The sequence below is a fragment of the Dreissena polymorpha genome, chromosome 1 (genome assembly GCF_020536995.1).
Source record: "Dreissena polymorpha isolate Duluth1 chromosome 1, UMN_Dpol_1.0, whole genome shotgun sequence".
Taxonomy (NCBI): domain Eukaryota; kingdom Metazoa; phylum Mollusca; class Bivalvia; order Myida; family Dreissenidae; genus Dreissena; species Dreissena polymorpha.
The window spans coordinates 24,329,674-24,353,296 of NC_068355.1; the positions used below are offsets into that span (position 1 = coordinate 24,329,674).

General features: G+C 33.8%; 1 protein-coding gene and 1 long non-coding RNA gene across 2 annotated transcripts; both read left to right on the forward strand.

Moving 5' to 3' along the window:
- Positions 1-1,131: 1,131 nt before the first annotated feature.
- Positions 1,132-19,731, forward strand: LOC127848936 (adhesion G protein-coupled receptor E3-like). The gene is made up of 5 exons (XM_052382001.1): positions 1,132-1,220; positions 16,982-17,105; positions 17,922-18,025; positions 18,968-19,070; positions 19,584-19,731. The coding sequence occupies exons 1-5, from the start codon at positions 1,132-1,134 to the stop codon at positions 19,713-19,715; spliced, it is 552 nt and encodes a 183-aa protein (XP_052237961.1). The 3' UTR covers positions 19,716-19,731.
- A 1,685-nt stretch (positions 19,732-21,416) lies between these two features.
- On the forward strand, positions 21,417-22,745 carry LOC127857530 (uncharacterized). The gene is made up of 3 exons (XR_008038403.1): positions 21,417-21,458; positions 21,846-21,915; positions 22,681-22,745. It is a non-coding gene; the product is annotated as an uncharacterized LOC127857530 (long non-coding RNA).
- Positions 22,746-23,623: the final 878 nt, after the last annotated feature.

The window sequence follows — 23,623 nt, forward strand, 5'->3', positions numbered from 1 at the left end:
AGTATTAATATGTCAAATTGAATGGAAATGTTGCATAAACATATGCGGATATAAAAATTCAGGTAACACTACTTGTGTTGCTTTTTGGTACAGTTTTAACATGTTTAACCATGCCTATAGTTTAATAACGACAGTTTTTATTCGTTTTGAATATGTAATACATAACCAATGAAACTTAATGGAACCACTATTTTATGTCGCCGGTAACATTGTGGTTTCAAGCAGTACTATGCATCTTAAAATATAAATTATGCATAAAGCAAAGATAAACAGTTCTAGTACACAATCACTATAAAAATTGTTTTCATTAATCATAACATAGACATGTGAGACCAAAAATAAAGAACACATTTGCTAGAGCAAAATTTATTTAATGATAGTTTAAAATTATTTTTTTGTGTGTAAAGAATAGGAAAAATAGTAAATGCAAACAACAACATAAAGAAATATAAGAAAATCATTACATTGACATGTGAATACCTCTTTATTCGCATTACGAATTACAAGGTCCACATAAAATATTTCACTAGCTTTACCTCAAATGGATTAAACAATAAAAAAGTAGTTCTACCAAAAAATAGTGTAATATACTTCTAATAAATATGTCCTTTGTCGTATCATGTTAATAATGTAACGTGTTTACGTTTTACGTTGTACATTTAACAGACAAACACACACACACCAATCCAACGGTTTATAAACAAATGACGTTTGCCCCCGAGTTTGGGGCTCTGTTTAGATTACTTCCCACCCGGGAAACCTTTGCAATATGTTCTCTGGTGATATTTGAATGTTTAATCACACAGATATATTTGATTCTACTTTAAAATGGTTCAAATATCGCATTTATTTATTTTTTTGGAAAAAAAGGAGACATTATGAGTGGTTATTTTACTATTTTACCGTTAATAATCCAACCATTATTTAACGAGTGCAAGCATGGATTTTGTATCAAGTAAGTACAAGAACCGAGGCTTTAAACAGTTAAACAATTGTTAAATAAAATTTACATTTCTAATCGACATCTTGGAATTTAAATGGTATTTTTATAACGTCTTAATGTATCAATAAAACTGTGCAAAACAATTAAACACATGTATATAAAACTATATTGTTTTTCCAGTGAACTATATGGGAATCCGCTCAACTGCGACTGCCAGATGCGATGGCTCATTGCGACAGTACAGGACAAACAGTCCAAGCTCAAAGTATCCGAGGCCGTATGTAGTAAGCCTGCACACCTGAATGGACGTAACATTTGGAGTATTACCCAAGCGGATCTCAACTGCACCGGTATGTGCATTGTTGTAACATTAACAAAACAAACCGTGCCTTTTGTATAAGCTTACCTGAGCACAACCTGCAGACTTTTTGTTTGCCGTGCATCGTCCTTCGTCATTTGTCCGTCTTTCGTCGTCAATATTCACCTAAGTAACACTAAAGGCCACATTGATTGCCCAATTTTTATGATATTTTGGTCAGACCATTTATTATAATCAAATATCACCTGAGCTTGAAAAAAACATGACCACCAGAGAGCGAGGTAGTTGTCCTAAAGTGACTGTGGTAAACCTTGGGGACGCTCTAGACGTGTTTTAATTTGGTTTAATCTTCATGAAACTTGGTCAGTATATCTGTTCTTTTGATATCTCTGCTGAGTTAGTAAATGGTCCAATTCCTTTAACAACATGGCCTCCAAAGGGAATGGTAGTTTTCCTTATATGACTAAAACAAAGCCTTGTTAATACCATAAAGTTAGAAAATGGCGATATTCAATCACCATTTCCTTGACCGGTCTGGTCGTTATGGAATATGAGAGACGACGTAACAGAGAACCCCCGCCAGACAGTTTTTTTGTGGGCTGTCATCAGTGGCTCAGCCATGGAAGGGGCGTCCACTCTTTCACATTTACCATCCAGCTGTTCTTTTGACCGCCTCGCAAAAAAACACCCGTAAGGGTTTCCTGAGCATAGTCTTGCATAGGAATCGTGCCTGGTGGCGTGTTCAAATCAAAGCCAGCTTGCGTCGTTTGACGGTCAGATGGAGGGGTTCTCGTTGGCTAACAAGTTTTGCTGTCATGTTCCGGGTGTACTATTTGATCTTACGCAACAAGTAAAAAATTCCGAGCAGACTTCGTAGATCCTTGTTCCCAAAGGCCTGTATCTTGTGTTCTGTTTCCCGTGAAGTGTCCAGATCTTGCAGCCGTACAGTAGAATAGAGACTACGTGGGACTTAAAAAACCTATACTTGCTGGAAAGCTGAGGGAGCTGCTTGTCCATAATCTGCTAAGTCTGGCTAACACAGCAATACTTATGGTAATACTTATTAGCACCTCATCGATGATTATTCCATTCTTGGGCATTAATTTTCTCAAATAAATGTGTGTGTTTTTGTCTTCATATTAATTGCCGTTAATGGTGATTTTGTTCATGCTACTTACCATGAGCGTTGTCTTTTCTGAGCTGAATTTCATACCGTATGATCATTCTCTTTCGTGAGATACTTCCATTACTGGTATCATCTATGGTTAATCGCATAAGCGAATCCCAAGTTGGAGGTAAATTAGCCACCGATGGAGACCGAGCTGTGTGGTCCTCTCTTGAATTATCTTCTCACAATAAAAGGTTAAACAGGACGGAAGAGAGAGGAAACCCTGACGGACGCCCACTGATATCATAAAAATAAATCCATTTGTCCAGAACAACTGTGGTGCTAGCGTTTCCATAGAGTTCTTGGATCACTTCCAACAGCATTTCTTCAATTTTGAACCCTTTCAAAACCGGACATAGGCCATCTTTCTGCATGTGGTCAAACGCTTTGTTCACTAGTTTAAGTTGTGGAAGTGCCCATGTTAGTGTTTTAGTTGTCACAATGATGACTCTGCTATTCCGCCAGCAGTTATTCAATTTTACTTTTCAATCGGTTGAGGATGAATCATGGATGGCTCATGAGGCTGATGGTATGGTTTTCTCACACAGCTTTACATTGCCATTTTTATGTTATGGAATGACCAGAGATTGGGTCCATTCATAGGGCAACTTCTTCTTTTCTGGAAAAGTGCAGTGATTACTCCAGGCGTTGTCTCTCACCTATGTTTAATTGGCTATTTATGTACGTTATCCACTCCAAATTTTCCTGCCTTCAGTTTGCTCACTGCATCATGCACCTCTGCCTTTAGTATGGACAGACTTTCGTCCTCTGCTCCTGCACTGTGAGCACTTTGGAGAAGACTGGGTCTGGTTAAAGGAGATAGTTGTAGAGGTCGCTGCGGTTTTCACTTCATCTATTTAGGAATGTGGTATTCTCTTTGTCAATGTTGATACATGCCTAATCAACCAACTCCTTCTTGGCCTTTTTCATCTTCATCCTAAACTAGCCCACCATGTTTGTTTTCTGGTATTCTAGGCCAATGACTGGTGTACTTCTCTTGCATCAGATCTGTACTCTTGTCGCAGGGGTTAATGCTCTCTTCGGTCATCCATGGCTTTTTCTTATTCCTTTTCTACTTAAGAGGATCACTTGTTGAATACAACAAAACGTCTTTGATAATATAAGTGATGGTGTCGATGAGTTTTTCTAACATTTTCATGGCTACAAATTTACCGCAGATCTGTGATTTAAATGTCGCTTATACATCTGGATCTTTCAGTGTCTTCAAGTTAAATCTAATGCGAGGACTCTTGGTGTTTCGCTTGTTCTTTGATATGAATGTGTGACACTAGTAAAAATGCATATTTTGAAACCTAATTACGTTATGCATGCTATTGGTGCTATTGATCTATAAGTGTTGATCTTTAGAAAATATATATCAACCATATAATTCAATGTTAAACAATGGAACTTTTGTTTTATCATTATTGAACGAAAGTATAAACTAACAATTGAGAAATTAACATGCAGACACATGAGTATTATGGTTAGTTTTTTTATTGTCGGTAAATATAAAACATGTTTATGGCGCATCCAGTATACATTTACACTAATTAAATTAAGCATTTAAACCTAATTCACATTTATAAAAGAAATAAAAAAAATAAAAAGTGCATTTACAATAGAGTACGGCAGAAAATTGATAATTTCGCACTAGACCGACATTTCGGTGTATAGGAAATGCTTAAGTGTTTTTCGATAGGGAACATGTTCCTGATGAATATTTAGGGTCTTCATAACTTCACGATTGCGTGCAAAATGTCTGCCATGTTTATTGTTATTTTGTTTACGTAGCAAACTGTAAAATATAATGTATTATAATGTCATTTCGGAAGTGTCACGCATGGTAAACATAACCAATAAAATGCAACTAATGTTATATTTAAGTATGAATATGGCGTTTACAAAGGCTGCCAACTGTCAAGATGGTAGTTTACAACTTGCTGGTAAAATCATGATCATATTAGCTTTTGGCACAATGATAATACATGTGTGCACATGTTACAAATTAAGTGTCGAATTTAATTAATTTTTATTTAAAATGTGTACAATTCAGTTTTATATGGGTATATCGTTTTAACACGAACATTGGATACAGCTTATGTCTTTAAAGCCCTATCTTCGATTGTATTATTTGTTGTATTTGACAAAAACACCGGTTTAATTTCATGAGTTAATTTATATATCAATACAAATACCAGTATACGAATTTAGTTAACCTTTGTTTACAAAGATCAAGAGCAGGTCATCTTTTCCAAACATGTAAAAAACAAGTATGTGTATCGTTTTATCTAATGCTGGGATGACTCTAGCATAGGGCAATGTTCTTGTGCTAATATTAGTTCAGTTTACATATTTTGTCTATTATACCAACGATTACATGAAGAAGTCTCCATCGTCCCTTACTTATCGACAAAATAGGTTATATAACGTGTTCGCCTTATTATTATTAGATTATATTATGTCAACCTGAATCTTTTGACAAAACAAACACAAAAAATGTCGCCAATTATAGCATAAGCAACTCATTTTTGAACATGGGCTTCCTCTTTTCACTTAGATTTTATCATTTTAAGCAAATTTGGTGCAGCTCAGGCAACGCTTGATGCTACTGTAATGAATAAATACAAGTGTGTGATTCATCGTTATTTCGCCAACAGTAGGCACATGGATTCAGTTCCGGTGGGTCTGCATCTATAACGTGTTTCTATATAGACGCCTGTATGTGAGCATATTTTCATATGTTCATAACATGCAACCGAGGCTGGTTCGCCAGCGATTGTATACTCATACCCTACTATCCGTCCATGGCGGCCCACACGTTTTGATTATAGTAAATATTTCCTCTGTGTCACGTTTTCAGTACCATGCTGAGAAAAACCCGGTCGACTCCTTGGCAAAATCATGAATATTAGTTGCATCGACTAAAAGTTTGTTTAGAGTTGCATGTGTTCAGCATCTTAGTTACTTTACCCTTACGGATGCAAATACTTCCAGCCAAAGTGTCGCGTACAGAGATAACCTGAGCAGATATCGAGTTGGTCGTGAATTGTCTCTACTTTTAGCCCATTTTGAGAATTTAAATTACCGCCCTCTCCCTTGCTGGTCATTCCATAATTATCAATAATTTAATTTGCAGACTACATACAATAAGACAACAAAACACAAAAACGGCTGTATAATCAGCAATCACTAATATGCAAATGCGGTTTGTGTTTACAGCATCAAACATTTGACTTATCGCGATCACTTCCGCTTGCTCATTAGATGTGTAAAAGTCAGTTCGTTTAATAATTACAATGGTACATGATTCAGTATCAATATCAATATCTCCTGTAACGACTCACTTGTGTGTTTGAGAGCATTCATGTTTTCAAATCAGAGAGATCATATGGCGCTTGTTCTTAGTGAATCCTAGTATTATGTTATAGTATTATATTATCTGGTGACATGCCACTTTTAAGTTTTTACACCCTTTAGACCTAAGATTGTCTACCTGACCTCGCCATACTTTTGGTGCTGAACACACTGTATCAGTCAGACACTAAATTGAAAAACACATATCCTATTTTTAAGTTTTTCAGACTTAAAGTTGTAAATGAAGTTATGTATATTTCCGTCTATTGACCAAAGTATAACATACAGTACAACAGATAAAACTACTACAGAACATGTGATCTAATAACAATCACTTCTACTTTCAATTGTTCTACTAACCGCTTTAATGCTGTTGTCGTTGCGTGTTCGTGTTTCAGTAAGCGTTGCAGTAGGTACTAAAGCTAATACAAAGTTTATGTCACATTCCTTAGAACTATTTTGTAAGCCAATCACTCTCGAATTTAAAGGATGCATACCATACACTTTGGTGTCGGAAACATTTAGGAAACATTAAGGTGCCTTCTAGACACAAAGTGGATTTCAACTTTATTAGATATTGTTAGAACCTAGTGCGCGCGTTAAGTCAATTTTCGAAATAAACAGGTTAAACAAAAACCAACTCGAAGAAATGTTTAATGTATCGTTTATTTTCTAGCAACACATTTCACTTGAAGATACTTCGCAACACTGATTCTAGCCTTTATATGTAATTCTGTTGACTGATCATTAAGCATTTAAACAGTCAGCAATAACTATTATGTTGCCAGCCTAGACTTGATAACAATTAAGGTGGACATTAGTGAGTCATGTTACACAAAACTGAGGTCAAAAATTAAACAATTCATGATAATAGTGAACATCATTTACAGAATGGTTACAACTGGGGTATATCGATATTGACCCATACCAATGTTCTGGCCATGAGTTTTTAAATGTGTCGATTGGGTTTTAAAAACATCTATTACTTGATGAACATTGATGAACAGTATGTTATGCTATTGTTCCAGTCGGGATGTTCACTATCCTTGCTGGATGCTTGTTTTCGATTTAACGGATCAATACATTTTGTTAACTCGTTTGACTACTTGATTAATCCATAGCATCTGCACTAATCCTCCCATTTTTTGCTATTGGCTTCGGTTATAAATGTCCACATATTTGTTACTTCTAATATCTCTCAGCTAGCCCAAATGTCAAACTATGGTTGCATCAGGCTTGAGTGTTGCATCTCTTATCCTTTTCTTACCATGGCTGCAACTCATATAAGGTGTGTCTATAAACATGTCGCTTGATATGGCATTTCATACCAATTAAACATGCCCCATGCCGTTGTCTCCCTTTAACAACTTGTCGAGTACACTTTCAGGGATTTTGTCTATTTATATTACTTCATAGATGTCGAATTTTGCATTATTGAGTTTGTGTAGCTACAAAGAAGTATGGTATACGCTTAACTGATGTAGCTGTCCATCAACGTCCCTTTCTCCTCGAACACACATACTTTTAAGTAGTATCAACCTGCAATTTAGACGTACGCCTGGTAGAAGCTAGTTTGTTAAAATATAAAGCTACCGACTAGTGTTATACACTACCGAGACGTTGTATAACCATCTTGAAACGGCTTGGCCACAAACGAATACACACACACGCACGCGCACACATGTGTACGCACACACTCATATAATTGCATACAGGCTCGCCTAAAATGAACCATCCAGTCTCCTGTTCACCAGGATCATACTGGAATTCTACAAAAACAAAACTATTCACAATTTTAGTTATGACATTCCAAGACTGTTGTTCGTCTTACCCATGAATGATTGATGATTACCATTTGGTGACTTAGATGAATAAAAACTCGTCCATATAAATTTTAATTTAAATTTTCGGCAACACAAATTAATGGTGCTGTCAACCATTATTAAATAATTTCGCAACAATATAATGCATTTGAATTTAACAAATATACCTACACGATGTTTACATCTAGTTTGAAATCAATTATGAAGAACATAAGCAAACATGTGTCTTCTTATTTTCGTTGTCGTTTATCTCTTCATGTATAGGCAATATTAGACTTAATGAATGTTTCTTGCTAATATTTAATTTATTTTACAAAATGCCATCAAGAAAGAAAAAATTTTTTTTCGAGTTTAAAAGCATTAAATTTTAATCCAATTGTTTGTGATGGACTTTTAACTGCACAAGTTTGTATAAGCGACCATAATGGCTGACATTTTAGGTATAATCTTGAATTTGGATTTGATCAATATACTCCCCAATCAGAAACCATCAGAACAGCATAATACCTTAGGTACACAAGCTAGAAAATGGATAAAGCATGATTATATAACCACATATTTCACAATATTGATTGCAGTAATGTTGAAACGGGCAATCAACTTGGAAATCGTCTTTGAAATCTTAGGTCACTCAATGATACCAGACCGTCATCATTCAGATTATAGGATTTACCTCGGTTGACAGTATCTCCTTAAGTTGACAAATATAAGTTGACAAACGTGTAGTATTAATATAATGTTAACCATAACCTTGTAGCAAACATAACATATAACACACGTAGTCGCACTTTATAACATGAGCACCGAATCGTTGGACATGGTCTATCGCTTTGTACACCAACATTTTATTATTTTAAACCTATTGGGTAGAGCTTAAGCAACATTAGATGATACTGTAAAGGTAAAATAGTGTGTGATGCCTCATCATTTCTTCAACAGTAAACACATTGATTCGGATCAGAGGGATTTGCATAGTTTGCGTGTTTTCATAAGCACGTCTGTATATGGGCACTTTTAATATTTTTATAGCATGCTTCCGAGGCACAGTCTTAACCTACTTGCCTCCCATGGCTGTCAAAACGTTCTTCTTTAATTAGCAATCCCTCTGTGTCAGGCTTTCCGTACCATGTTGAGACAAACCTGGTCGATTCCTTCACAAAGTCCTTCATACTAGCTGTCCTTTTGCCTACTAGTATGTTCAGAGTTGCTCGAGTTCATCATCTTAGTCCTTTAACCTTTATATATACCACAATATCCAGCAATATGGCTGCTTGCAGATATAGCGTGTGAATAGAGAGCAAGCCGGTCGCGAAAAGTCTATGCCTTTAAACCGTTGTGTGCATGTCCAATGTAGTAATGTATATTTCCGTCTATTGGCTAGTGAACTACATTCCGTAAAGCAGATCAATCTATTACTGAACGTAGGGTCTAATTAGCTAAGTGTCGTTCAGACACTTCTACTTTTAGTAGTCTTTTTAGCACCCGATTATGAGATGCCCTTGATTCAGTAAGCATAGCAATAGGTACTGGATTCAATCAATGGATTATGATATATTTAATGTCAACTTCATTTGAACTTTCTTGTAAGCCAATAACACTAAAATAAATCAGATTTATGTCATACACTTTGGTGTTTGCGACCATTATGTGCCTTGTAAGCCGAAACCACTTAAATAAATCAGATTTGTGTCATACACTTTGGTGTCTGCAACCCTAATGTGCCTTCCAGACACAACGTGGGTTCCATTCGTATTAGATACATTACACATTTTCCGACAATAAATTTCAAAAGTGTATCGTTGCGGTTTTGTCCAATAAATATGGCTTGATTAACTTTAACAGACGTTGGTGCTATTGTTCCAGTCGGAAAGGTCACTAGGTCGGGTGGATGATGACCTTGGATCCAACCGATCTATACATTATGTCAACTTTCATCAATTATCTTCTTAATCATTAGCATCTGCACTAATCGCCCTCCGCATTAATTCTTTGTGGTTCTAAACAAAGTCCACCTTACTGGCTCTATAAATTATCCCAGATCTGAAATCATCTTGCTGCACATATGGAAGCTCAAACTTCAAACCATAGGAGTTCCAGCTTCCAGTGCTGCACCTCGTATCCTCTTTTTACCAAGGCCATACCGCATACAAGTTTTTTCTATGAACACGTCGCTCAAAATTGCATTCCTTACATCCTTTAATATGCATAATAAAATCTCCCTTAAACAACTTGTCAAGAACACGTTAAGGCATTTTCGCCGTTGATTGTATATAATATATGCCGAATCTTGCGTTTTTGAGGTAGTGTAGCACAACAAAGAAATATGGTCACATGAGCTTAACTGATGCCAGGTACAATGGTCAACAACCTTCTCTTTATGCTTGTAGATATACAATTGTAAAATCAAACCACAATTTGAACGTGGCAAGAGTTTGTTTCTCAGATACATATTTAGATCATCAAATGAATTAACATCATTTTCAGTATATACTTTGCGCAAAAACTATTCCTCTTGCCAGTAGTCCTAATGTCCATACATGTGTGGGTATGTTTTCGCATTTGAGAATTTTGAGACTGTTGACTCAATTAGCTCTTCCATCTCACTTTTAGTCAAATTCGTGCCCACTGACCCCACACAATTCATCAGATAGTGCACACTACCGAGACATAGTTTTAAATTCTGAAACTGCCCCGCCATACACACATACACACACAAACATACATGCACACTCACCACACCGATGGAATGAATCAATTTCTTTCCTGTTCATCAGGATCACAAGTGGGTAGGACAATTGACACACATATCCACAATTCAGTGATAAACACAAAAGACTGTTGGGTAATTAAATGATATGGGAGTATACAATATTGAATGATGTTGATTGTGTTACCATTGACTCTACATTAAAAACTCACCCATAATAGGTTTGTTTCAAATTTTCGGCAGAAACAATTTGGTATTGTAAACTGTTATTTACTAAATTCGGAACATAATCGATAATTAAACTGAATTTTAAATGTAGCCCACCTACCCGATGTAATCAAATTTTCACATTACATTACACCGTAAGTCCAAAATGAGCATCGAACACAATTCAACACACACATACATCTTAATTTAAAAAACAAACGCCGTTTTATGGTCAAATGTGACATTTCATCTCTTCGTCTGACCTTGTATTAAGGTAACTCGTTATTCACGGGACACGTCGTCGTATGATGGTTACCATGTGTGCCAAAGTATTCCACAATAGATCCGCAAATGACGAAATTATATTAAAATTATATTAAAGACAGCCAGTTTCCTACTGACCCACAGGACGCATAGACCCACCAAAATTGAGTGTGACTTCGCCTTCTTTAAGGGTGGGGGTGATTAACACTAATTCAATGCAGACGTCAGTACAATATTATGTGACGTATGTACATTTGTATTTGTTTTCATAAACAGCCGTTTGGATTAACAGGTTTTACATACTTTTGAATTAGGTAACGTGAGCCGACCTTGTGATTCGAACGGAGAATGGCAGTACCTACAGTACAACTGTCTAAGAGCTGATTTTAAAAATGCTGTTAACCAGGTCCGTGTTTTCGATGGCGTGCATTTGAATTATACAAACTATTTACAATTGCATACTAACTTTTTAAAGGTTTTACTTAAAATATTGATGATATATTAACCCATGTATTTAAATTTTAATTCGTTCAGCTTATTAATAACTTAAGAGTCGTTACTAAATTTTCATTTTAATTGCTTTTGCGTACAGATTTATTGGAAGACACAAATCGTGTAGTATCTTTTCATTGTCAGTCTATCTAGCAATTGATTGCCATTACGAAATGCAATGCATGAGACATATTCATTTTTGATTTGATATCTCTATCTTTATGGAATCAAAGACATATTCGCTGACTGGAAACGTTACATCGGCCGAGGTTATCAAAGCTTTGTCGGCGGTTGCAAACGTTACCGAATATAAAGAAAATCGGACATCGTCAGAGCTGCTCAATACCACATAAATATCAGCTTTAGAAAACGCTTTGGACTTTGTTGCAGGCCTTGTCAGTCGCCGAGGAATAGCAACGTATGATGTTGCCAAGGTAATAAATACATTGTCATAAATGTTTTATATTAGGATACACGTGCTAAATAGTTCAACATAAGATCTGTCAAATTTTTTTTCTTCAACAAAAAAACACTAAATGGTATCTGTTGTGAGTTAGCGCTTGGTTCACCTACGGTGATACAATTTTACACAAACATGCATTATTAGTACGAAGTTGTACATGTGTATTTTACAAACAAATAGCATACATTAAATTATTATTATACATTGTGAAATATAATTCCTATTTCGTATATATACTCCAATGCTTAGATGTTAAATGGTTTGTTTACATAAAATTTACAAACCTGTATACCTATATTTTGTCAGGTATTTCTGAAATCGGCAAGCAATATCTTAGATATGGAAAACAAAGACACATGGTTATCGTTGAAACAAGCGGTAATGTTATATATTTGGTGCTCATATCTTTATATAAGCCCTTTTTACATCAAACATATTTTGATATACGCTATTCATATACTTTGTTTGAAGACTAAATCATATATCTTTGAACGCATGTGCTGTGAAGCCAGCTAGATAAAACATAACTAAGCTTATTAATACTATTCATTCACATAATAGACATACTGGTCAACATATCCGTAAAATTCACCTAAATTAATTAAAAAAACATTGTATATTCTTTTTAGAACAAAAACACTCGTGAAACACTTTTATCTTCAATCGATGAATTTGGTTCTGGACTGCGTAAGAGGATAGCAGCTGAAGCTATTGGCAACGTTGTTATTGTTAATAAGAATTGCGTGTTCGATGTCAAGAAAGTGACTGATGGGATCGTAAAATTTCCTGACAATCAGACCATTCAAAACGACACCCGAGGTGACAATACATGGATTGTTCAGTCAAAGAGTCGCATATCTTTAAACACAACGGCATTAGGTATGTGCCCCTACAAAAAGTGTAAGCTTGAAACCATGGTTTGAGCAGATGTTTTACATAAACTAAATATTATTTTGTGTCTTTGGATTACTTATGTCGATGTTAGTAGGTACATGTGGCTGTAAAATGTTGATGCTTTAAGTTTGGACAAAGCATTTGATAATATACACGTTTTCTAAAGTCGAACTACAATTTCCATAATAATTTATTTTATTATTATCTTAGAACGGATCGATAATTTCGTTGTTTTAGACTTTGTGTAAGCTTTATAAAACAAATTTGTGTGTTTTACATAGTTCATGAGTTCATAGATGTGAACAAAAAAGCAAATGTCCGCACCATTAATTAAACTTATGTATTTGTAACATTATCAATTTTTGAATCAATTTAAAGAAGCTTCTATGATTCCATTTGTTTAGGTGAGGTTGTTGTAACGATAGTTATCTACAAAGATATGAATGGCATAATATCTTCTAGAACGTCAAGCAACCGGTAGGCGTTGTTATAAATGAATATGCATGTACATGTCCAGTTACAATAATAAACAGTTACGTGTTTAGTTCTCAAACGCTGTCACCGGAATAATGTACAGCTTTACAGTGCCTACGTTTCGTCATTATATCCGCTCTTTGTTTGTCTGTCAATCTTGTCATATGTTTATGTTAGGGTATGTCTGTCAGTCCGTCCGTCAACCAATCTGAATAAATCCCTATGGTATGAAAGCTATGATAACGAACTTTGGTATCAATTGGTATGTGTGTGCTTCAGTAAACTTATCTGAAATAACCAAACCAGTATTTAAGATATTATAACGGACAATGGTAATTATAGTAAATGTTATTATTAAAATAAACTTTAAAAATTTCGGAGATCACATGATTGATGAGTTTTACTTAAAATATAAATTCACTGAGTACTGTAATTACTGTTAAAAATACTTGCGATGTAAAAATGAAACTTACAGGGGTCAAAACGGAGTTAAGGTTAAAACAAATCATTCATACCGCAATGTTGAACATCTTTCCAATAAATGGAAAAAAAGGTAGGGGAAAAACGTAACACTTTAAACACGGTAAAACCCCTATGTTTTAATGATGCATGTATTCACACGTACTGTTCGTTTCGACAATTCGATAAACACAATTTGTGTAACCCCGGATGTTTATGCTGCCATTCCAATAACATTCCGTTAACTCAACGTTTACAATCAGCTATAAGTAAAAATATTAACGCAATTATTTTCATTAGACTATAACCAGCATAGCAGTATGTAGCTCGGCAAAATCAACCTTAACATTAATCTTTGGGCATACAAATTTGAGATTGTCATATGTGAGAGTGCCATAATGTGAGAGTGCCAGAATGTGAGAGTGCCAGAATGTGAGAATGCCATAATGTGAGAGTGCCATTATGTGAGAGTACCATAATGTGAGGGTGCCAGAATGTGAGAGTGCCATAATGTGAGAGTGCCATAATGATGAGTGTAACTGATTTCGTGCTGGCATTGGTTTAAATAGTTACACACGATTATCATAGGAACGTAGAGTATGTGTGATCCTTTTTGTAAAATACCTGCACACACGAACCCAAGTAAGAAAAAGAAAACGTATTCAACGTGAAATGTCATCTTATAATTTTGTTAATGTTAACGCTCTTAACATACCGTTCATTATTCGTAACTCTTTATGTAATGCAATTTTGAAAGACACTGTTTAATTGTATCATTCATACTATTATATAATACATGCAATTCTAATTATCTAAGTTTATGTTGCAGGTCATCGCACAAAGAATTTATAGTTAACGGCCCTATCATTTCGGTTTCGATTTCCGATAACTCTACCAAATTGGTCTCAACGATTCATATGACCTTTGAACATGGACAGGTAAAAATCACATGTCGTCCTTTCACTCACATACTAAATTATGTATATGTCCTTTATTTAAACAAATAGTGTTTTTAATTGTGCTTGTGTATTTTTATTACAGAAAAACTTTACCAATGCAACATGCAACTTCTGGATGTTTAGGTAAGTTGCTTATTCGTCGCGGTTGCCCTGTGTGAATTACAGCAATTATTAACTTGACTCATCAAATGTGTAATTACGTAAACTCTTTTTGTATTGTGAAACAACGTTGTTACCTAATCTATAAGTGAACAAGTACACAACAAATATAATTGTGATTTGAATACGAGCATAAGCTGTGTCATGATTCGGACATTAAATAAATAAATAACACATGCACGTACATGTTTTTCGTTTAATTCGTGGTTTTAATAATTTTTCAAGCAAACACATTACAATGCAATGCTCACTTTCCTATCGTAAATGTATTGTATTATGTTTGCTAGAAGCCAATGGATATTGACACACTCTAACATTTTAGTATATTCGTTATACGAACTTTCGTATCTATTTCATTGTAACCTAATAGTGACACATGTATAGATAGAGAATACTATGTTAGTGCGTTTTTGTACTTTAATAAACCCCACAATTGAAGAAAGGCTTATATGGCGACGCTTGCTGAGCCTTTTAAGCTTTCTGAAACGAGTGAGATAAATTTAAGTACAAAATCACGCTAACATAGTATTCTATTTATCCTACAATATTTTTTTATTTAATTTATTCCAATTGCAATCAAAATAGTAGTCTTCAATTGATAAAATAAAAGCAAAAGCACATTAAATTAACTGAATCTAAAATTACGTAGTAATCAGAGAGAGTAACGAGACAAAATATCGCTATACGTCTCGATTCAAATTTAATCCGCGTTCCAAATGATACTCAAGTAGAACACATACGTTTGTGTTCAAACTGCAATTCTTGTTTCGCCACTGTAAACTACCAAAACAAAAAACAAAAATTGCCTCCATTTTGAAATGAAAAACATGTGTAGACACCTACGTGAAGCATGATTTAGCATTGATCACCGCCGATTTTGTTATTGTTTAGTCTATAAACAACTCTTTTCACTTAATTTACTTACTTACATAAACCAAGTAAAACATCTACTGGTTATTGTATTACGCACCGAAGTTTTGTTATAACCATTTTTATTTTCGTAAAGTTTAATTTAATTCCATAACGAGTTAAAATTCTGGACACATTTCTTCATCACCATACATCTTTTCCATTTTAAAGCACTGGATGAAAACAGGCAATTCTTTGTGGATGAACAATCTTTGATCGACTGACAAAAGAACGACTTATTCATCAAAGATATTACCCTTTTAATTCAACATTGATTTCCTTCGAAAAGTTAAAGAGCAATTCACTGACACTTTTCTTTAATTCAAAGGAATCTGTTCACGGTTTGGTAAATTGACAAAATTTAAAAATGTTGCTTCAGATTCGCAAGTTTTCGTTTAAGTTATGATATTTGTGAGGAAACAGTATTACTGAACATTTACCATTTAGTCCAATATGGCCATTATACGTATCATTTGACGATTTGAAAACCTAAAAATTATAAAGCGTTGCAACGCGAAACGATTGAATAATTTGGAGAGTTCTGTTGTTGTCGTTTAAATTTACGAAACTACGAAGATTGCATATATAAGGTATAACATATTTAAATTGTATACCTGGCGGAAAAACCGAGAGGGCTAATGCGTTTTAACTTCAGCCTTACTCCAGGACTCCGGGGGTAACTGGTTCGAGCCCTGGTACCGGCTACTTTTTTTTCCCTTTTATTAATTTTTTTCTTGATTTTTTACTGGAGCTTTTATGATCCAATGTTTAGATTTATCTATATAAAGCATTTAATGACAAGCTTCACAATATGCCAAAATCTGTGAAAAGGCCCCTTTGATCCATCAATTGTTCAACAAAACATCGTGTTATTTGAGTACATTCGACATTTTAACGAAATCGAAAATGCAGTCTCACCAGTTTATTCCAGTGTTATATCCCAACACAGTTATTCACATGTATAATATTATATTAATCAATCGTAAACAAAAACACTTGTTCAACGACTGCGTACCCAATGACCTGAATGACGCAATCAGGGGTGAAAGGCCAAACAAGTAACCCCTATGTACATGTTCTAAAAATATGTCTGGGATAAACCTTTCCTCAAAATATCTGTGGAGAAAACCTTATATTTTCTGTATGCGTCTTATAATTAATTTCATGTAGCTGTAGGATAAAATATATGTATATGTAATGATACGAGTATAGAGGTGTATGTTGGTGTATGTTGAAACTTAATGAAAACGTATTTGCAATTTGCATGAATAATAGTTTAAAGATTTTTTTCATGATTTACGCACTTTTATTCCCAAGTTTTAATTAAATATTTGATACTTTAGAATTCAATACAGTTGACAAAAGTAGTTTATTTACATTTGAGGCCTGAACAGCTGGGCTATTGGGACAATGACGGATGTAAAGTTCAAACTTCAAATGACACGATTACTGTGTGTGAATGTTACCACCTCACAAACTTCGCTGTCCTGATGAGTCCTTTTGTTGAGGTAAGAATATACATTATTTATAGACTACGTCTCGTTACTGACCAGGTAATTTAGTCTTATTGGCATGGCATTTTTCCATGTGAATTGATACTTGCGATGGTTGCAACTTATAACATTCTTAATAGCCAGGTAGAGTTTTTACTGTACACCAAGCTGTATAACTCTAAATATCACGTGAAAGGGACCGTGCATGTGATGACATTTGAAAATACCATGACATTATCATTATTCATTAAGCAAACGCACATCAATTTGATGAATGATAAAATGTTTGTTAAGAAGGTTAATATTTAACATTATTTATCAAAGAATCAAAAACATGATTTTATGCATGTGTATAAAATAAACAAAGCACAAACTCAACATTTTACAAGTTTTTTTCGTACAAATGTATTCCATTGTTTTTTATGCTTGCATTCGCACCATAATGACTAAATTGTCAAAATTAATACACATACAAAGCCACTTTGCTCAAATTGGTGTACATATATTGGTTATATATTGTTTAGTATTATATTTGTTAATGTCATGTTCAACATCGCGTTTATAAGTTAAGAAAGTATAATACGTTAAGTTTAAACATTGACTGCTATGTGCAAAGAGAGCTATGAATATGTTATATAATATTCAAAAAGTATGACCTATAGGGATGTTAACATATATCTGTGGTAAAACATGGTATAATTGTAAAGTAAGCACGAAACATTTAGTATGTTATAAAGCTTATTTTTATTAACATATATATTGTAAGCGAAAAGTTGTTTTCAAACACTGAATTTATAACCGCAAAGTTTAATTAACTGATCTTATTTGTAGGCAGATGCAAATACCAGAGGCATACGCATTGTTTCGATTGTTGGCATATCAGTATCTTCATTGTGCCTAATTCTGACGATTATTGTTTTTGCAAGGCTTTGGAGGTTTGTTTGAGCAGATTTTTACGGGGGAGGACCTTTTTAATGTGTATAAGTATTCATGCGCTACAAGTAAAAACAGCTTTGGACTTGTGTGCGCTTGTTTATGCCCTGCATGTATTCATTATACGTTTTTCCTATTTTGTCTGCTCAGTACTTGGTACAGAAAAACAGAAAAGTACCTTTGATATTTCGCCAAACAAATGGTGACATATTTCTAATTCAAAACTGAGGTGTTTCTTCATACCTGATATATATCTTTATCATGCATCAAAGTGTTTACATTGGCCTGATCCAAAGGTATAATATAATGGTTGTATAAGGTACGTCGATGTTTGTACTTGTCAAGGTTCAATGGTTCGATATATAACTCGGCATTAACGATACAGTTTTCATTTCCGGTATAAATTTATCAGGTTTCATTAAACAAACAAGTTTTTACCAAAATGTAATACATATTAGAATCTAAAAGCAACAAGAACAGAACACAATGTATTTTTAAAATATCAAGTTTTCATGACGTAATTGATAACACGTCAAATATCATACAACATATACATTTACGCAATAATGCATTGTAGCAATTAAATTGCATGTTTTGTTTAATTGGGGTATAGAGTTATGATAAACATAATAATTAGGTTACTGCCCGATCGTAGTGTTATATATCAGACGAATTATTAAAAAACGGCTCGGCAAGCTTCGCCGTTTTTTATTCGAATACGCTCCATTGCACAAATGAAAAAAATAGGATGTTTTCCGGTCCAATCAACTGTTTTGTCATGTCACAATGGGTTGTGCTCATTTACTAACTCAATAATGTAACAAACAAGTTTACAAAATGTAATATTAAAACAGTCTAACATATTTTTTTTTTTTTAAACTTCGACATAATAAAAATGGTATTTGTGCATTCTTGGTAATTCAAGTACATTTTAACTGATTTAGATACGTTCGAAGTGACAGATCCATTTTGTTGCTGAATCTGATCACTGCGCTTATAATCTCGTACGGGATCTTCATTGGAGGAATCGACCGTACGGAAAATAAGGTTGGTGATGGACATGAACACTTTCCCAAGCAATTATTAAAAGGCTACATTTTCATCAACTTTAAATCACATACATATACAACAAGCACGTGCTGATTTCTGTAAACATATTTATACAGCTAAACATATGAACTCCGTGCAAGATAATTATGTACTTTTGCAGACGTATTATAACGTAAGTCTTGTGTGTTGAAGAGTCAATTGCCGTTGGCTGAATGCCAATTATTGATTTAAATTACTAAGTTATGATTTGAAATCGTATTATCAAAATACAGAATATATACAAAATGTTAGTCGTATATCCGTATATAATTCCAAACAGTATATCACTTGTTTTTATGTAAAACGCAGCAGCCATATGTATATTGTGTATTGATATTAATCCACATTTCAGCATTTAATTGACAGTTTTGAGAGTGTTACACGTTATAATTTGTGTACGTTATCTGTATTATTTATTGAAGGCTTAATCACAGTTCCATTTAGTTTTGAAATAAATCAACTTTTTTACAGATTGTGTGTACGGTAGTCGCGGCTGCGTTGCACTACATCTATAGCGCCGTCTTTTGCCTCATGCTTGCAGAAAGCATTGTTATTCTAAGTGACGTTATTCTAGTTTTTGCACAAACATCACAACTCCGCTAGCTGTTAGTGTTTGCATGGGGTAAACCACATGTTATTATCTGTTTAATGTCAAAATATGTATATTTAGTACTTCATACATAAACTTTATACATGAAGTAATGTTTAGGGATTATGTTTGAATCGGTATTTATAAAATAACATAAAATCATGACGTCTTCATGGTTAAGTCATAATGCTTTGCTTACTTTGTTGTAGGTGTTCCTGTTTTCATAGTTGGAAGTGCACTTTCAATAACAAAAACAAATGGATATGGCGACGATCATTAGTATGTGCATTGTGCTCCTATGTTAAACAATAGTTTTCTTATATATTAAACGTGTACATATTCTTATTTACTGACACAGCACGTATCTGCTTCAAATATTATAATAAAACCATAATCAAGTCTAGAAATTACCGAAGAATGCAACAAGACCTATATAAACAATGCGGTTTCTTCCAGCTGCTGGTTGTCTCTATCTCGTGGACTCAGATGGGCATTTGTTGGTCCAGCCTTGTTCGTAATACTGGTAATCGATTACTGATAATATAAAGATTTAAGAACAAACCATCGGTCGTTTTGTAACTCAATTTAATTGAATAAAGCTCGAACAAATATCTAGAAAACGGAATCGACGGGAACGAATAGAGTGTTAAAGATGTAGTACATCTTCAAGCTTTATGTGTTTGTTGGACATGAATAGAGAAAAGCAAACTAGTTTGTAATCTTTGTTTTGTTTCTATTTCAGTTCAACAGCATTGTCTTGATTATATTGTTTAAGAAAATGTTTGCTCTAAAATTAATGGAAGACAAGCCAGTTAAAGACAAGATCAAGTAAGATAATTATACATTTACTTATAATATTTAAGTGCATCAAGTATATAAGAGCCCAATTAAACTTTGCAGATATTGTATTATTTGAACAAGACCCCTACCAAAGTTATTAAACTACCATCAACAAAGAAATACGTAAATGACATACCATTTTGTGTTTATCGAAAATATGCCAAACATATGATATCATGGATAGCTGCATCGTTACACAAGAACGTACAGTACGTTCGAACTAATCGTGCAATAACGCCTTCAACCAATTTTATATGTTACCTTTAATATACTTTGTGGTGACCTTAACTTCATATCTAGTCATAAATAATGTATCGATGAAAATAATTTCTATGAAAACCTGTTGATGTTATACGGGATAGAAAACAGTTCAAGTACAAAATTAGGTAAAAAAATACTCTTTGTAGGACAACTCTTTGGTCTCTTTGCGTGCTCGTGCCTCTTATGGGTATCTCCTGGATTCTCGGCATCTTCTACGTCAAAGAATCGGCCTCATTCATGCAGTATGTGTTCGCATTCTGCAACGGGCTGCAGGTTTGCACGCATAGTGCATCATATCACTACGTATTATATAACATAAAAACCTATCTGCAACATCAACGATCGCACAGCTAGCCTGGCCATTTACATTTTGTCGCAAACGGATATTCTCAAGACGATTTAGTTCCTGTCACATTCGATTCGTTTCATATAGCGGTGTAACTTAATCCCAAAATAAATGTCAAAAATAACATTCAAGCTATGAACTAATCAACAAAGGTTGATGATTCAAATCAATAGTTTCTTGTAACTAGGCATGTTAAATAGTTCATGAGCATGACAAAATATAATCATTTGAAATGTATGTTTTATAACGTTTATATGTTATGTTGCAGGGCGTTAATATCTTCGTATGCAACTGCGTGTTAAATGAAAAGGTAAACGTCTTATGATATTTAAAAGTAAATCTTCCGATTGTTTTCAATATATTCGCGATGTATATATACCATTTCGAGTATTACTATTTGTTTTGATATGTTGATTCGCAAACGTGTTTAGATTGAAATTGAATTTTAATAATGGTGTCATATAATATTATATAGTATGTTCTATGTGAACAATCAAAATCATTTCCTTTAAATTCTAAAACGAGCAATTTACAGTTTCTTCAACAAAGTCAATTCAATTGAATTACTAAAGGGAACACTTAACATTACCATATTAGTGGGATATCTATGATAGTTACTCTTTTTTGCGATAGGAACATTCGACATAAGGATTAAGTGAAAATGTCTGTGGTATTTATTATATTTTGCGTTATTTAGGTTAAAGATGGCTTCAAGAAGGAGAAAATACGACGCTTAAACAAATCGATATGACGAGTGGTTATCACTGGTAATTTGCATTATGAAAAATCTGACTCGAGGCGGAAGACACATGAGCACTTGCTTATATCAACAATATAGTTTTGCTCTCATATTTGCATATATGTACACATTATAAGTTTCATATTGCTATCAACTAGCAACTATCAACTAGGAAAAACAGTAACTTCATATCATTAATGAAGCTTATTAGGATAAGTAATATGGTTACATTTTAAATGTTTACAAATTACTTTACTAATGTAATCATGTTTTAAAGGAGTAATTATTCAGTTAAGTCGTTAATAAATAGTGATGTATATACATGAAAGCAAAGCTGAGATAACAATAAAAAGGACGATAACATAACTAGATAAACAACATCAATTATTGTTTATAATGTATGCATCAAGGACTTAAGATATCGCATATTATCAAAATTGTTAAGGCTGTTAAGAAATACGATAAAAAAATAACCATTAATAAGTGCTTTAGCTCAAGGAATTTAGGTCGAAGTTGTTTGATGTTTTGTGTATATAAAATAATTACATACTAGTGTGATTTTTGATTGATAAGTCGTTAATGTGTTGAACTCATTGATACTTTTACAATGCAAACTGTTTAGATACAAGTCATAGTCCAACACGATTTTCAAACGTTAAGAGATCATACATGGACTATGAACTACTCATCTGTAACATAAGTGTTTACAGCCGTGTTTATTAACACAGAATTGAAAAGCGAAAGATTATCAGAGGACGTGTTGAAAAGATTCATTTAAATGCATGTGTTTCAGAATCTGCCTAACGTGTCGAAAGAATCAACCGATGAACGACGTGATTGCGATTAAGACAACACTGAATCCGATCCATCCGTGTGTTATGTGCATCTTTGTCGGTTCGAACTTTCAAAAGGATCGTTTTACCAAACAAGGAGCATCTGGCACTCGATTGATAAGGAACAACAAGCAACGTGCAGTTTTGATTAATTCACATGACTTATCTTTATAAAACAAATGATATGAAGGGAATGTAATAGAATTGTTCCATTTTACGTTTTATTCATATATTCATTATTCAATTATTCATAAGAATTTGAAGGTTTTCGAAGGTTTTTTTACCATTCTAGAGAAAATTCATTTATTCCGACCAAAAAACCAAATACTATGTACGTGAAATAATTCAAAAGCATGACCATGTATTGTATATAATATTTAATCAAATCGTAGTGTATAATCAGAAATCAGTACAATTATAACTATTAAATAGTGTTTTTTATGTGTGTGTTTAATTGTTTGGATAAATATTGTTTGGATAAACATCATGTATAGTTTAATTTGATGTTAAAACAAATTATAACGGAGTATGTGGTATCAACAGTGACTACTTAAACTAAACTATTTAGCTTTGCTTCCTAGACGTGTGCGCTTGTTTTTGTAAGATACAAAGTCTCTGAACACAAATTAAGAATCCAAACTGGCAGATATGCTCGGAATATTATTAATTATATTTTGCAATGACGTTGATTTAGAATTAATCAATCAATCAATCAAATATGATTGGCAATGCTGCTTCTGTATTTGGCCAAGAAAATATATACATAAGAAATATGGCCAGGTAATCATACATAATAATACAAATTAAAGATGAGCAAAAATGACAGTCGTGACAAATATGTTTGAATTTTAAATACAATTATGTTTGTTAGCATGCAATTAAACAAAATCTAGACTATTAAAA